This window comes from Folsomia candida, unplaced genomic scaffold (genome assembly GCF_002217175.1).
Source record: "Folsomia candida strain VU population unplaced genomic scaffold, ASM221717v1 Fcan01_Sc009, whole genome shotgun sequence".
NCBI lineage: Eukaryota > Metazoa > Arthropoda > Collembola > Entomobryomorpha > Isotomidae > Folsomia > Folsomia candida.
The window spans coordinates 3,325,087-3,339,364 of NW_019091201.1; the positions used below are offsets into that span (position 1 = coordinate 3,325,087).

General features: G+C 34.6%; 3 protein-coding genes across 3 annotated transcripts; all 3 read left to right on the top strand.

Moving 5' to 3' along the window:
- The first annotated feature begins 11 nt into the window (after positions 1 to 11).
- LOC110853902 (FHA domain-containing protein DDL) lies at positions 12 to 1,561 on the top strand. Its single transcript, XM_022102256.2, has 2 exons — positions 12 to 536; positions 618 to 1,561. The coding sequence occupies exons 1-2, from the start codon at positions 166 to 168 to the stop codon at positions 1,435 to 1,437; spliced, it is 1,191 nt and encodes a 396-aa protein (XP_021957948.1). The 5' UTR covers positions 12 to 165; the 3' UTR covers positions 1,438 to 1,561.
- A 7,632-nt stretch (positions 1,562 to 9,193) lies between these two features.
- Positions 9,194 to 10,374, top strand: LOC110853936 (endocuticle structural glycoprotein ABD-4). Its single transcript, XM_022102306.2, has 5 exons — positions 9,194 to 9,342; positions 9,466 to 9,633; positions 9,693 to 9,803; positions 9,899 to 9,914; positions 9,980 to 10,374. The coding sequence occupies exons 1-5, from the start codon at positions 9,334 to 9,336 to the stop codon at positions 10,138 to 10,140; spliced, it is 465 nt and encodes a 154-aa protein (XP_021957998.1). The 5' UTR covers positions 9,194 to 9,333; the 3' UTR covers positions 10,141 to 10,374.
- Positions 10,375 to 13,225: 2,851 nt separating this feature from the next.
- Positions 13,226 to 14,174, top strand: LOC110854266 (larval cuticle protein LCP-17). Its single transcript, XM_022102689.2, has 5 exons — positions 13,226 to 13,372; positions 13,465 to 13,577; positions 13,641 to 13,774; positions 13,906 to 13,934; positions 14,006 to 14,174. Exons 1-5 carry the CDS (start codon positions 13,364 to 13,366, stop codon positions 14,024 to 14,026), a joined length of 306 nt encoding a protein of 101 aa, XP_021958381.1. The 5' UTR covers positions 13,226 to 13,363; the 3' UTR covers positions 14,027 to 14,174.
- Positions 14,175 to 14,278: the final 104 nt, after the last annotated feature.

The following is a 14,278-nucleotide window of genomic DNA, read 5'->3' on the forward strand; positions in this document are numbered from 1 at the left end:
TTTGTGTTTTTATTAGATTACTCGTCCCGGTTGAATCTACGCCGCTGAGCTCAAACAAAAATATCAACAGGCAACTTTTGCTAGTGTTTAAAAAGTTCGTCTCTCTAATTAAAAGTTAAAAAATTTGTAATTCAATTAAGAAAATTCTTATTGTTATTCCTTACGATGAGTGATAGACATAAAAGTCGTGGTGGTGAAAGAAGACACCGGTCTAGAAGTCGATCTCCTTCAGTTCGTGAAGATTGGAGAAACGTGCGGGTCAAAGAAGAGCCCTTAAGTGATGTTGAGGGCCGTTCCTCATCAAGTCATCGAAGGTCACACCCATCTCCTCCTCGAAGAAGAGACCATGACCATCGGGAAAGTGGGCGCAGGAGGTCACCACCACCGACGAGACCAAGGTCAAGAAGTCGTGAACGTGGCGGCGGCGGAGGAAGTCGGGGAGATAACTATCGTGGAGGTGACCGAGATCGCGACCGTGGCGAAAGAAATGAGCGACCAAGATCTCACATTAAGACGGAACCAAGGAGTAGAAGCAGGTAGATTTATTTAATTAAATGTGTTACTGATTTTCAGAATTTGTAATTAATTTACGATTATTTTTCAAATTTTATGAACAGGAGTCCACCTGGGGAATTTACAAGACCACACCCACGTCACCACCACCCCCGAGACGATCACAATAATCGAGGAGATCGCCGAAGACCGTCGAATGACCAACAACGCTCAAGCGACAGTAGACGCTCACCCCCACAACAAAGGGACATAAAAAGGGAAAAGGACTGGGATAATTTCTTTAACCCTTCGAGTGACATGTCTCGCCAAGCGCTTGTTAAACGGGAAGAGAACGAAAACGAACGAGGCGAACGGCTCGAAGAACTTGACAAGGATGGAAATAAAAAGGAAGAAAACATTGAAAAGGAAAAGCCAAACTTTGGATTATCCGGAAAACTTACCGAGGAGACAAACACTTATCGTGGCGTAGTGATAAAATATAGTGAACCTCCCGAAGCTAGAAAACCTATAAAGACTCGATGGAGATTATACCCATTTAAGGATGGAGAAGCACTCGAAGTAATGTATATTCATCGCCAAAGTGCATATCTGTTGGGGCGTGAGAGAAAAATTGCAGATATTCCGATTGACCATCCATCCTGCTCGAAACAACATGCTGTGATTCAGTACAGACTCGTTCCATACGAGAAACCTAACGGAATGAAGGGGAGGAGGATACGACCTTACCTTCTCGACTTGGAGAGTGCCAATGGGACATTAGTTAATGGGAAGAAGATAGAACCTAAACGATATGTCGAACTATTTGAGAAAGACGTACTAAAATTCGGATTTAGTTCGAGAGAGTACGTGTTGTTGCATGAGCACAGTAAGGACGATTCACCTTTAGATGATGATGGCTACGATAAGTCCCCCAGTCCAGATTAGTAGTTTAGTAATAAATAGTAACTATTTTTTACTATTAAATTGCGTTCAAGACGTACATTTTTTTATTGATTTTAATCCTACTCCTCATAATTTTTTATTAATAAATATCAAGATCAAAGTTCAATCATTGTGCGTATTGAAAAAAAAATATTGCATCAAAATTTACCCAATTTACCAGTAGCGGTCAGTTTAATTAAAAATTTTGCATAATACTTATCATATACATTTAGTTGATTAATTGACCATAAATCGTATTATTTGTACACCATCAAAAAGTAATTGAAAAATTAGTTACGCATGTATGATTAGTATTTTGATAAAGATGCCACTAAATTGATGATGATTAATTTGACGCTAACCTTCACAAACGGGGGGCGGTGGTTGCGTCATGATGCATTTCACATGTAGTAGGTACGCACCATCGTTCATCAATTCCTTATAAATTCATCCAACCCAATAATTTGTTTGACAGGTTTTTGGCACTTGTTGATAAAACTTCTTCCTTACGAATGCATACAATTTATGCAAATGAATCGGTGGATTTTCATCAATTTCATTATCCATGTCTTGTAAAATCACATGCTGAAATTGCATACGAGTTTGCATGCAATTTAACTTTTTGTTTAGGTTCAGTCAGATTCAAATTACGTATAATTATCCGTAAAATCAGCTTAAAATCAAATCACGATAACTCCGTTCTCTTGCTCCACACGAATTAAATTCATTAAATTAAACTTACACTAGAAATGCGTGTGGTCTGTAATATTTTGTTCGATTAATTGGTTTGGACACTTGTGTCGCAAGAAATTAATTTTTGTAATCTGCATTTTATTCGATCTTACACGAGACGTGTAGCAGTTTGTTTTTGTCAATCCCAAAATTTTAGTAAAATTAGTAAAATTTTAGATAAATATCTAAAATATTCAACAATTTGAAATATTTCAAATTGTTGAATATTTTTCAAATCAAATTTATTCCAATATGGCCGACGTAACTCAACAAATCTTTTTCTAATTGATTTTATTGTAAACATTACTAAAATTCCAATAATGACGGCAAAATCTGACATTTAAAATTTTAACCTTCATCCGCAAATCCTACACATAACCTACAATTTAATAAATTACCATGTCGAGCAAAACAGACCAATAATAATTCGTATAAATTGGCGAAAATTGGTGTACCTCTTTTTGCCATGAACAAATCAAGTAAACAGTTGTTGAAATGTTGAATTGGTCAGGTCACGGATTCAATGTTCAATTTGAAGAGGGTCACATGCAACGCAACGCAATGCAATGCAAGTCAGTCAGTCAAACCCTTCTGTTTAAATTATTATAAAACATCAACAAGTAAAGTAAAGTAATCCACAATGAAAAGATTCTGACGACTGATATAAATACATAAGCAACACATAATTGGAAAATTGCCTTTGCTCTTTGCTTGCCAGCCTTTGAATTTATGACGAGTTATTTCTACCTAATTCCAAGTTTGGAGATGGAGATCAACGCCTTCAGAGTCACGAACTGACAAGTAAGATGACATTAACATTAAATTAAAAGAAGTGCATTCGGCAATTCAACAAAATCATGAACCACAAAAAAATAAATTATTGGTTGCAATTCCAAATTGCAATGGGAAACGGCAACCTCGACGTAAAAGTGCATAAAAATCAATATATACATCTCTGATAACGTCATTATCAGAGATCAAAATCATGAAAAAAAAAACTTGTTAAATTTGAAAATTCCTTCTTTACAGTTTACACCTCCACAAAAAATTCTTGGAGGTGATTAACTGCTAAATATTTCAAAACATCGGTTGTAAAATAAATCTCGACTCGTTTAATTATCGAAATGCCGATATATTATTTATGACAGTACGCGAAAAGCATTTGATTATTGCAATAAATTCGCCTTAAAGATGCCGAATTTAACACACCAAACAATATGCTAATGTTATCTTTAATGTTTGTTTTTGCACCTCGCTTTTACAACAAAGTTGATAACAATTGACACTTCTTTACTATTTTGAGCCATTATTCTTTCTTGCTGCAAGGTGTGTGGTGACATTTGACATTTGGATCATGTCAAACACGTGCAATATGCAAAGCTTTATTGCAATGCAAATAATTTGTATGATGCCATTTTATTAAGCAAATATTTACTCGTACATATTATATTTTTCCTATAAGCTGTAACACAACCGTGTAAACTAATCCTTCCTAACGCAACAACGACGTGAAGATGAGTGACACTCAACAATTAAGCGGATGACACAGATCATTACTTATTTTAGGAAAGATGAGTTGCGTTAAGAAAAAAAGTAAGTGATGTCCGTCAGACAGTTACCTCACAACGATTTGGTGGCTTAATGTGGTCATTTGATCGAAAATATGTCATAATCAATATTCTTGGATTTTTTAAGTTTAATAAATTACTGGAAATCAGATTTCCAACAAAAAATAGGATAAAAAAATGATGCCCCAAGCTTTACAAGAAATGAATGAATGTGATTCCTTTCTCATTGTTACTTTTCCATTGTTACTTTACAACTAACTTTTTGTTACAGTTTTGTCGTTACTTACACTTCCTACCAGCCAGCCCTTATCCCCCCCAACAGTGCAAAATAATGCTGCAATGAATACAGTGAATTTATTACAGGACACGTACTCGTATGTATTAAAAAACAAAGAGTGACAACAGAATTTGAGAAGAAGATCTTCAAGATCACTCTCAGGTCTGACTCGTGGTCTGTTTTTTATCAATAATAACTCATCTAGTCATCATCACATCACATTATTCATTTTGGCTTCCAATTCTTAATCGTCTGCATTTATTTACATCGATAAGAAGAATCCTACATTTGTATTTACAAGAATAAAAACATATCCACCAAACCAAACCAAACCACCCCTTAAACACCACTAATTACCATCAAATCATGTAATAGTGGATGTTGTTAACCTCACCTGTTTCTCTAACTAGACTAAAAAAATGTATGGATGTACTTTGCTAATAAAGTGACCTTAAGTACGTACTACAAATCTGGATCTTACTTAATTCATCGCACAAGAGTACTTAACTCAGATTGCATTTGATTGTAATTTACGTAAACATTCAACTTGACGTTTTTTACCATTCTAGTAGAGCTATTAGAGTGACATCCATATTTTAGAGCGACGCTGTACAAATATCGATTTGAATGACTTTCATAAAACAGTCATGTCGTTCTTGAAACTAAATTAAATCTAAATTGAATGTTATCAAGATCAATAACTTGCCCAATTTGGTGTGTGCGTATGCTTAATGAGATCAAGAAAAGACTTTAATGTCCTTAATGTATAGGCAAATAAGAAATTAAAATTCATTGTCTCGAAATAAATTGCATGAATAAGTTTGTGTTTGGCAAATTTGCAAATAAATTGTCGTTTGTTATACAATAATCATTCAAACATTGTATCACATGCAAGGTAAAAACTACTCGAATCGAATTCTGGTTCTAAAAAAGTGATCTACAATGAAGATTCTACAAAATTATTATGGCTGTGACATAAAGACATCAATTAGTGAGGAGAAGATCAAGTTTTCGTCTTGAAGGTGAATCCTCCTCCTCGTCTTGTAGATCAACTCGTCGTCATTATTCGCAATTAATCAATCCAATAATTTATATTTGATTATATATTTAAGGGTCCATTTATCTATAACTTGGTTTTCGATATATCAAGGTCGTCTCGTTTTATTAGTAGAAAGAAGAGACTAAATTTTACTTAAATTCCAATCGGGGGAATGTGACACAATAATAATTAAACTAATTAATTTTGTGTAATTACTACAAAAAATGATTGAGTCACCAATCTCATCTCATTATCAATCTAATCAACACAAATCTCTAATTTAGACTGGTTAATATTTACGTACAATTAATCAGGAATGCACATAGATAATTCTCACATCCAAACACTAATTATATGTCATCATTTGGCCCATCGCTTCAATAAATATTTCAATTTACGGCATATTTTGATATGGTGTAGCCTTGATTTTAAACCACGTCATAAATCCTGCAATCCTTATTACATTTCAATTTCAAACTGCCATATTTAGAGATTATTAAATTTTACGAGTTACCACATATGTATTACAGATCTTAATGAATTGTATGCAAATTTTGCCCTTACAACATGTACATTTTGATGCTTGCAAATCACACAGTTTATTGAATTTTGATCAAAACGTAACCGATGATGATGACCTTATCCTTTTGCATATATATACGCACAGTTGACCAATTATTTATCGTCTTCTCCTAATAAATATTCTACCGACGGAGGATCTGCGATAAATAATAAAAGTAATAAACGAAATTAAGTTGATTGATAAATTATGCATGCTTGTTAGTTTACCAACCAAACCAACTGTTAATTTAAACAATGGAGCCCCAGACTCATTTGTTATATTTCGCTACTAACAAGGGAACATACCGAGGTGTCCAACGAGTTAAGGGTCGACACCTATACCAAAATGACCACAATGCATGACTTATTAAACAAACTGAAGGAATTTCCGTGTAAAATTCACTTTTCGTCAAGTTGTGACGATATTTGTGACGAGCGCATGACCATCGGGCTGCCAGCGGGAGAGGTCGGCCGCTGAACGATCAGGTCGAATCGAAGCGTCGTCGTCTTCAGAGATTTCAAATTCTTTCAAATTTTGAAAACATCTTGAAATTTTGAAAAAATTTTGAAATTTTGAGAAAATTTTGAGAAAATTTTGAAAATTTGAGAAAATTTTGAAATTTTGAAGAAATTTTTGAAATTTTGAAGAAATTTCAATTTTTTTCAAAATTTCAAGTGGTTTTCAAAATTTGATAGAATTTGAAATCTCTGAAGACGACGTGAAGACGACGACGCTTTTTTGTGTTCGACCTGATCGTTAGCTGCCGACCTCTCCCTCTCTGGCAACCCGATGGTCATGCGCTCGTCACAAATATCGTCACAACTTGACGAAAAGTGAATTTTACACGGAAATTCCTTCAGTTTGTTTAATAAGTCATGCATTGTGGTCATTTTGGTATAGGTGTCGACCCTTAACTCGTTGGACACCTCGGTATGTTTCCTTGTAAGAGTGAAGGAATCGAAATCAGTTTGCGCTTTAATTGTCAAGCGAGGCGAATAGAATGTCGTCGATTGCGACACAAATCCTGAAGAAGAAGACACTACCCAAAATTGTCGACGGTAAAAAATGTCGTCCTTTTAGTGTCTTACAGTGACCGCGGAAGACAGAGGGACAATGTCCCCACGGTTATTCGATATCCGCATCATCTGCCCATGTTATGTAAACCTCCCCCATCGTATAATGTTAGCGTCCCCCGATGTCCCCACGGCTTCCGCGGCCACTGGTCCTCCCTTTGTACACGAGTACTTTGAGTGATATCTATTTACATTAAAATGTCGCTCATTCTCCACCAAATTCAGACAGATATTTCATCCACCTGAAATTGGCAAGTTGAAGGTTACGTGACTTTACTTTACTTTAGCACACGTGATTCGTGTCAAGTATATGTAACGATTTACAAGTTCGATGATGGTTTCGTCGTCACATTGCAAATCTTCTTCCAAGATCTGATCGCAATCGTAAAAAGGCGATGTTGATGCGATACATATTTACTCCCTTCTAAACATTTCTGTCGATAATTAATGAATGCAAGGTCACCACCACACCACGGACTGTTCCAACAACTCATCCCTCATCGATATGGATGGATTAGTATCAATAAAAAAATTAACGAATTCCTCAAAAGATTTTTAACCATTTTATTACCATGTTTGCATTGCACCAATTTTACAATCGTATCAATAAATAGATAGAGTCGACAATGCGAGTATTATTACAATGAACAATGAGGGAATGAATGAATGAGATGGTGCTCCAGATTTTGTGCAAGTTTTTTTTTTATCGAGAAGAAAGATGAGATGAAAGAAGATGGTCTTCATGGAATTATTTATTGTTAGACAATGAATACAGGGAACTCAGAAGGGCGTCCACAATTTAACTTGGTTTAATGTCTTGTCGACTCTTCTTCCAGGATGTGTTGAAATGAAAGGTAGCATGAAATCAAGATCAATTAGTTCAACAAAGACATGCATGAAACCTGCAATTACAAGGTGGTAGAGTCAGGTGAATAGGGAAAACCTACAGCGGCTTCCTATACATATATCGAGGTAAATAAGTAAATACGTTACATATATAGGCAATGACGCACGGCTAATTATGAAAACAAGATAATTATGAAAAAAATGGAAAATTTTGATTTGCAGTAATGCGCATTTGTATATGTGTAACACCAATTTTGATTTTTACAAAATTATTTTGGGTTAATCATTACATAGCAGGTACGATTTTCTCTGCAGATAATTTCCCAAATTTTGGTAATTTAAACCAGTAAATTTCTTCAGATTATAAATTTCCTGGCATTCGTAGTACCCCGAGGGAAAATTTGAAGTTCAAATTTTAAACAGCTTTCTTGCAGAAATTTAGCCCAGCTTTCTCCAGAAAGACTCGATTTGTGCAGAAACTATGCAGAATTGTGCGCATACGGTTCTGCAGAATAAAGCCTATCGAAATTTTTTGTAAGATTATGTAGAAATGCAGAATACAATATGCATTGAGTTTTTATCAATAACTTTGACATAGTGATTTCTACTCGGGATATATCTATTTAGATCAGATACATACATACAACAACACTTTTTTTAATCCACCACAATCAATCAAAGGTCAGCTTCCAAGACCTCTGGCCCATTACTTCCCGTACTTTAAAGTCCTCTTCCTTTTTTGTCATAGTTTGTACGCAAAAACTAGCACTGTTAAGGATCGAGAGTAAAAAAACAGTTATCAAATTCATTTCGTGAGTGAAGTGAATCACTTTATTTTTATTTATCAGATTTGTCACAAATTCATAATTGTACATTTTATAAAAAAAATAACCATGTCAAAAACTTGTCCTGCAACCTTCACTAAAAAATGGTACATGTATATTTAACCACCAATCAAAATTTTTCAGCGCATTGTTAAACTCACTTATTTAAAAAAAACATGCGATTTTTATGTCATTGTCATTTCAATTTCATTTCATGCAGTAAATTGTGACAATTATTTGATCATTTTTAGATATGTTTTTAAGCGGTCATCCTTTCATCGTCATTAAACCTGCAAACAATTTTACAAATAATTCTACAATAATGAACGGTCTTTAGTAAAATACTGACAATTTGAATATTCACAGTTTAAGAAATTTCACCAATTTTCGGACATCATCATCCATCATTTATATTTTATGGATTTGTCTTCGCAAATAATTAATCAATCCCTTTCTTTTACAATCTAAATCTTCTCCCAATATTCCAAGAAAGAATCCCATTCTCAAGAAAAAAAAGTGGAGATGGAACAATCCCCACAACCAAAATATCTACTCCACCTTCCATTCCATCTCTCCATTTTTTCCCAAGTTTTACGGCATTTTGCTTGCACCCTTTAATATTCTTTTTATGCTATCTGCAAATATTTATGAAGCCGCCTGAAGGTACTAGAAGTAAGTATGCACAATGATAAACATCACAACGAAAGTGATAGTGGATCAAAAATCAAAGAATTTTGTTATAGTGCAATGCATATGGATTGACGACGATGATATAATTTGGGCCATAATAAGAATGTTACCTGTTACTTGATCTTCTTTGAAGGGATGGTGCATCTCAAGAGGAGAGAGAGAGAGATGGAAGAAGGGCACCTATAAAAGGCAGATGGGTCATCTCAACTTCTCATCAAATCCAATCTGTCTCATCTTCACACAACAAGAGCATTCTCTTTTAGCGAGAAATACATCACAGTCCTCATCATGAAATTCGTAAGTGTACTTGGCAAAATTAATTCGGTGAAGTAGTAGTGAAAATTGTCAGAAATCCCGAAATTTACTTATTTGACTTTCCTTTCGGATAATTATTGTAAACTGATGGATTTTCCTAATTAGTTGGTGTTCCTTGCCCTCGTCGGAGTCGCGGCTGCTCAGTTTGGTCGTCCATCCGGCCGTGGATCCCAGAAACCCGAAGATGTTACCATTGTCCGACAAGAAAACGAGAACAATGGGGACGGTACTTACCGTTATGTGTGGGAAACTAGCGATGGCACCAAACACGAGGTTAGTAAATGAGGGTAGCAATTACTTACTGAATTTACATGAATTTTCTGCGTATTCAGGAATCTGGATACCTCAAACCCAACGGAAATGAGGACCCCATCCAAGTAGCTCAAGGAAACTACCAATACTATTCCCCCGAAGGTGAACTTATCCAAGTTCAATACCTCGCTGTAAGTCAATTTCCGTTAATTTTCGTCCATAAATTTCCGAATTTCTTGGAATGCAGAACTCTGTGAACTAAATTTTTTTTTAAATCGATTTACAGGACGAGAATGGATTCCGTAAGATTTTGTTTAGTAAATATGACAATGTGAACGGAAAATTATCATTAAAATCTGCTTTTCAGAACCGGAAGGAGCCCATCTCCCCACCCCACCCCCAATCCCTGCCGAAATCCAGAAGGCCCTTGACATCATCTACGCCAACATTGAAAAAGCCTCATCCGCCCCAATCCCATCCCGAGTCGCTCCACCCTCCGGATTCCGTCCACCACAGCGACGACACTAAAAAACGCTTGTTGTATAAGTGAAATTCTTCCTAATTTTGCTATACACTTGAAAAAAATAAAATGTGATTTCCCCTCCCGTTAAAGATAAATAGTTAGGAAATGAAATGAACGAGTGAAAATTTATCAGTTTTTTTAAAAATTGATACATTTTGAGCTTTTCCCTTTAATTTTGTAATAAAAACAATTTCCCAAGAAAATAAACAAACTTGTGACGTCCCCCACGAAAAAATTGATTCGAAGAAGGCAACAAAGCCACGCATTTTAATGATTTGACCGGTAATCAAGATTATGATGTAACAATAGTGTAATGATGAAGCTTATTGCAAAATATTGCACAAGTCGTCCTTTAATGTGGAAGATGATACACATTAAAGTGCATTTTGCAAAGTAAAAGTCGGCAAGAAAATTGCTAACCTTAATTAATGCGTTAGATCTCCTTTGTCATCTGCAAAACAAGTACCCGAGCCAAGAAAAATGTTTGCATTCTCATCTTTCCCAATTTTATAAAACGTTTCTTCCTTATTTGTATTCACGGATTAAAAGAAGAAAAAAGTTGAAAATTCCAGAGTTGCATAAGAAGAACTGCACTGCAACGAAGGAATGAGCCATCTGCATCTCTTAGCCATTTATTATTGCACACTTTTATTGTATTCCATAATTCCGTCCTCAATCATAATCTCACTTCATCTCACATTACCGTGCTGCACAAATACAATAACGGTATGGAAGTCGGACAGTTTAGCGAAAACCAGTTTGGCGAAAATAATTTGTTAAAAGAAAGTCTCATTTGGCAAAAAATTCGTTAAAAGAAAATCTCATTTGGCGAACAAAATTCGCCCATTCTAAAGGATTTTTAATGGATAATTAAAAGTAATGACAAATGAGTAAGTACAGGTCTCGAGCCAGGAAAAAATTGTTTGCTAAAAATTTGCCAAAAGCGCTCCAGACAATACATCTTAATTTTCAATTTATTTTAATTCTAATGTATTTGACATGAGTAAATGAGAAATTTAGAAACCGCTAAATATTAGGAGTTTTCCATTTTCGCCAAATGTCACTAATTTCGCCATTTCATAATAATTTTTTTACCATTTTTATAGAAAATTTGTTTCGCCAAATCCTTCTTCGCCAAACCGTCTATCACTGAACGCCATCACATCAGAGTCACTCACTACTCATAATTTATGCAGAAAGAAGAGACAAGATCATCATCCAATGTAACCAAACAAGAAACCAAATACTTTATACTTCTTTAACAATAAACGATTCATTTAGTCAGAGATGCAATTGCTGGGTACACACAATTATTTATTTACAATAAGGGCGATTATAGGATTAAATGCATTTCTTTAAATAAATGACACGTATTCATAACAATGGCAGGAGACAGGCCGGTTGCATTACATTACCAAATAAATAATTCACTTTCCTTATTAAAATGTAAAGTGGGTTAGAAAGAAAAAGTGCGTACGTAAATAAAAATACAGACTTGGAAACATTAGTAAAGGTCACATTTCTGAAAAATTACTTGAGTAAATATCACATTTTTATAAATTACTTAATTCTGCCCAAATCTGACAGGAAATCAAAAACGAGATTGATCACTGTAATTATTAATTTGCAAATATGAAGACTTGACAGTCCGGCCCACGCCCTGGTGGCGTTGAAAAATCCAAGTATCTATTTATTCGATTAAACATCACAATTATGCAAGTTTTTCAAACATAATAAGTCGTATATCATCCTCTTTTCTTCCTGGTTTCAAAATATTATTTACCGTGAATTATTGTGACACGGTTTACTAACTGCATACTTTTACATGGTGCACATTTACATAAATCCGAAGGTGACTTACAGCCCAAACTTTGACACAGTCACATTTAATTTCAAATCCAAACTCTTAGTTGTGCATGTATTTAATTTCATAGACAAATCTCGCCATAATTGTCACCATCACTTATTAACTTAACTTATCTTAAGTTAACATTCACTCTCTGATAAAAGGAAAGTAAAAGTTGTTGTGTCACAGCATCATCATCATCGCAACATTTAAGTCAAGTCTCATCTTTGATGCACTTTATTTGTGAGCATATTTAGGTCTGTGTGTACACTAATTCGTGAGACTGGTTGCATTGCACCACGACCACGACGACCAACGACCATCCCTACGAGTAAGTACCCCATGCACGAAGTATCCACTAATTGATTAACTTGTTTTGTTCGACATGCCCAAAACAATGTAATGTAAGGCACGAAATAAATTATTATTATTTATCAAAGCAAAATGCAAGTAAGAAAAAAACAAAGATTTTAATGTCATGTTCAGCAGAAAAATTCTTGCTAAATCACGGGTTAACTAAAAACTAAGTCATGATCTGTTATCATGAAGTAGATTAAGAACACGCAGTTTTAGGACTTGGAATAATTTGTTTCATAATAAGTCTTTTAAAAATTTTGAAGATTTTGAATTGTAAATTAAGACTTTTGTGGAGAGAAATTATATCATCATACCGCGAGCTAAATATGTATTTATATAATAATTGTTGGTTAATTTGAGTGCACAAATTTGGATAAAAAAAGAGTAGTGGAAAATAAAGTTATTGCTAAAATATGCAAATATTTAGAGTAAGTAATCTTGGATAACGCTACGATTTTGCAAATGCATCTCCAAAAGTTTGCTTTTTACACGTTTATGGTAACCTTTGAGGAATGAGGTGCACAATAAAACTGTCAAATTGAACTATTATATAAGTTTTAGTGACATGTTTTATTCACAGTTTTACACATGCATAGAATACCTTACGACGATTAGCCGTGAGTATTTGTGTAACGGACCATGCAGTATTTACTTGCATTTTTCATTAAAAATGAAATTACACCAATTTTATTTTCAAAATTTTATTTTTAATTTGTCAAACTTTTTTAAAATGCTCCCACACCCAGCGACTGTCCCCCTTTTTCAAGTGATACATACATAAATATGAAATTATATTTTTAACCATTAGACACTCGCACGTCTAAAAAATAATGCAATTTTAGCACCAATTCCCCACAATGCTGGTTAATTCAGCATGTGGGGGAATGACGATAAGGTGGTCACCTCAACAGGGTCACCTTTCACTTCGACCATATAAAAGCAGGGGTTCGTCCTGGTTAGAGACTCATCTTCTACTTTGACCACTTCATCGTCTCATCAAACACACACCCACACCACTACCAAAAATGAAATTCGTAAGTTTTTTTTTCATAAAAAAATATATGGAAAATATATAAAAAAAATCAAAAAAATCAGAAATGTATCATTTTTGAATTTTTTTCACCAGGTGCTCGTCTTGGCTTTGGCCCTCGCCGTCTCCGCCGCCCCACAAGGCGACAAGGACACCCAAATCGTTAAGTCCGACTACGAGAACCCCGGAGATGGCTCTTACAAATTCAAGTACTTATCAATTTGGTTATCTATTTAAAGTTTAGTTACTTAATTAACATCGTTTTTTTACAGCTACGCCCTCAGCGACGGAACCACCCGTGACGAATCCGGAAACCTGAAGCGAGTTGGAGATGTTGATGCTCAAACTGCTGAGGGCACTATCTCCTGGACCTCCCCCGAAGGTCAGGTCATCACCCTTCGATTCGGTAAGAATGTGTATTTATTTATTTATTTATTTATTATATTTTTATATTTTTTATGTTTTATATTTTTTATATTTTTTATGTTTTATATTTTTTATATTTTATCTTATCTTATCTTGTCTTATCCCCTATAGTCGCAGATGAGAATGGCTACCAACCTCAGGTAAGTCGTGTAATTAATAGGAAATTTGAATTGATAATGCAAGAGATGTTTATTTTGTATTTTTTACGCAGGGTGACCATTTGCCCAAGTAAGAACTTTTTCCCAAAACGCGAAAAAAAGCTCTCCGGCATCAAAAGAATTCTAAAATTTATTTATTTAAAACGTGATCAAATATGAGCTTCTAAATCAGAAATGATGAACAATAAAAAAAACTTATTTATTTGTGATAACAGAAAAAAATACCTAAAAACATTTAGTAGTACAGTACACGCAAATTAATTAATTCATAATTGATTCATGCACCCTGAATTTTCTTTCGCAATAAATTGCATAAACTGCAATAA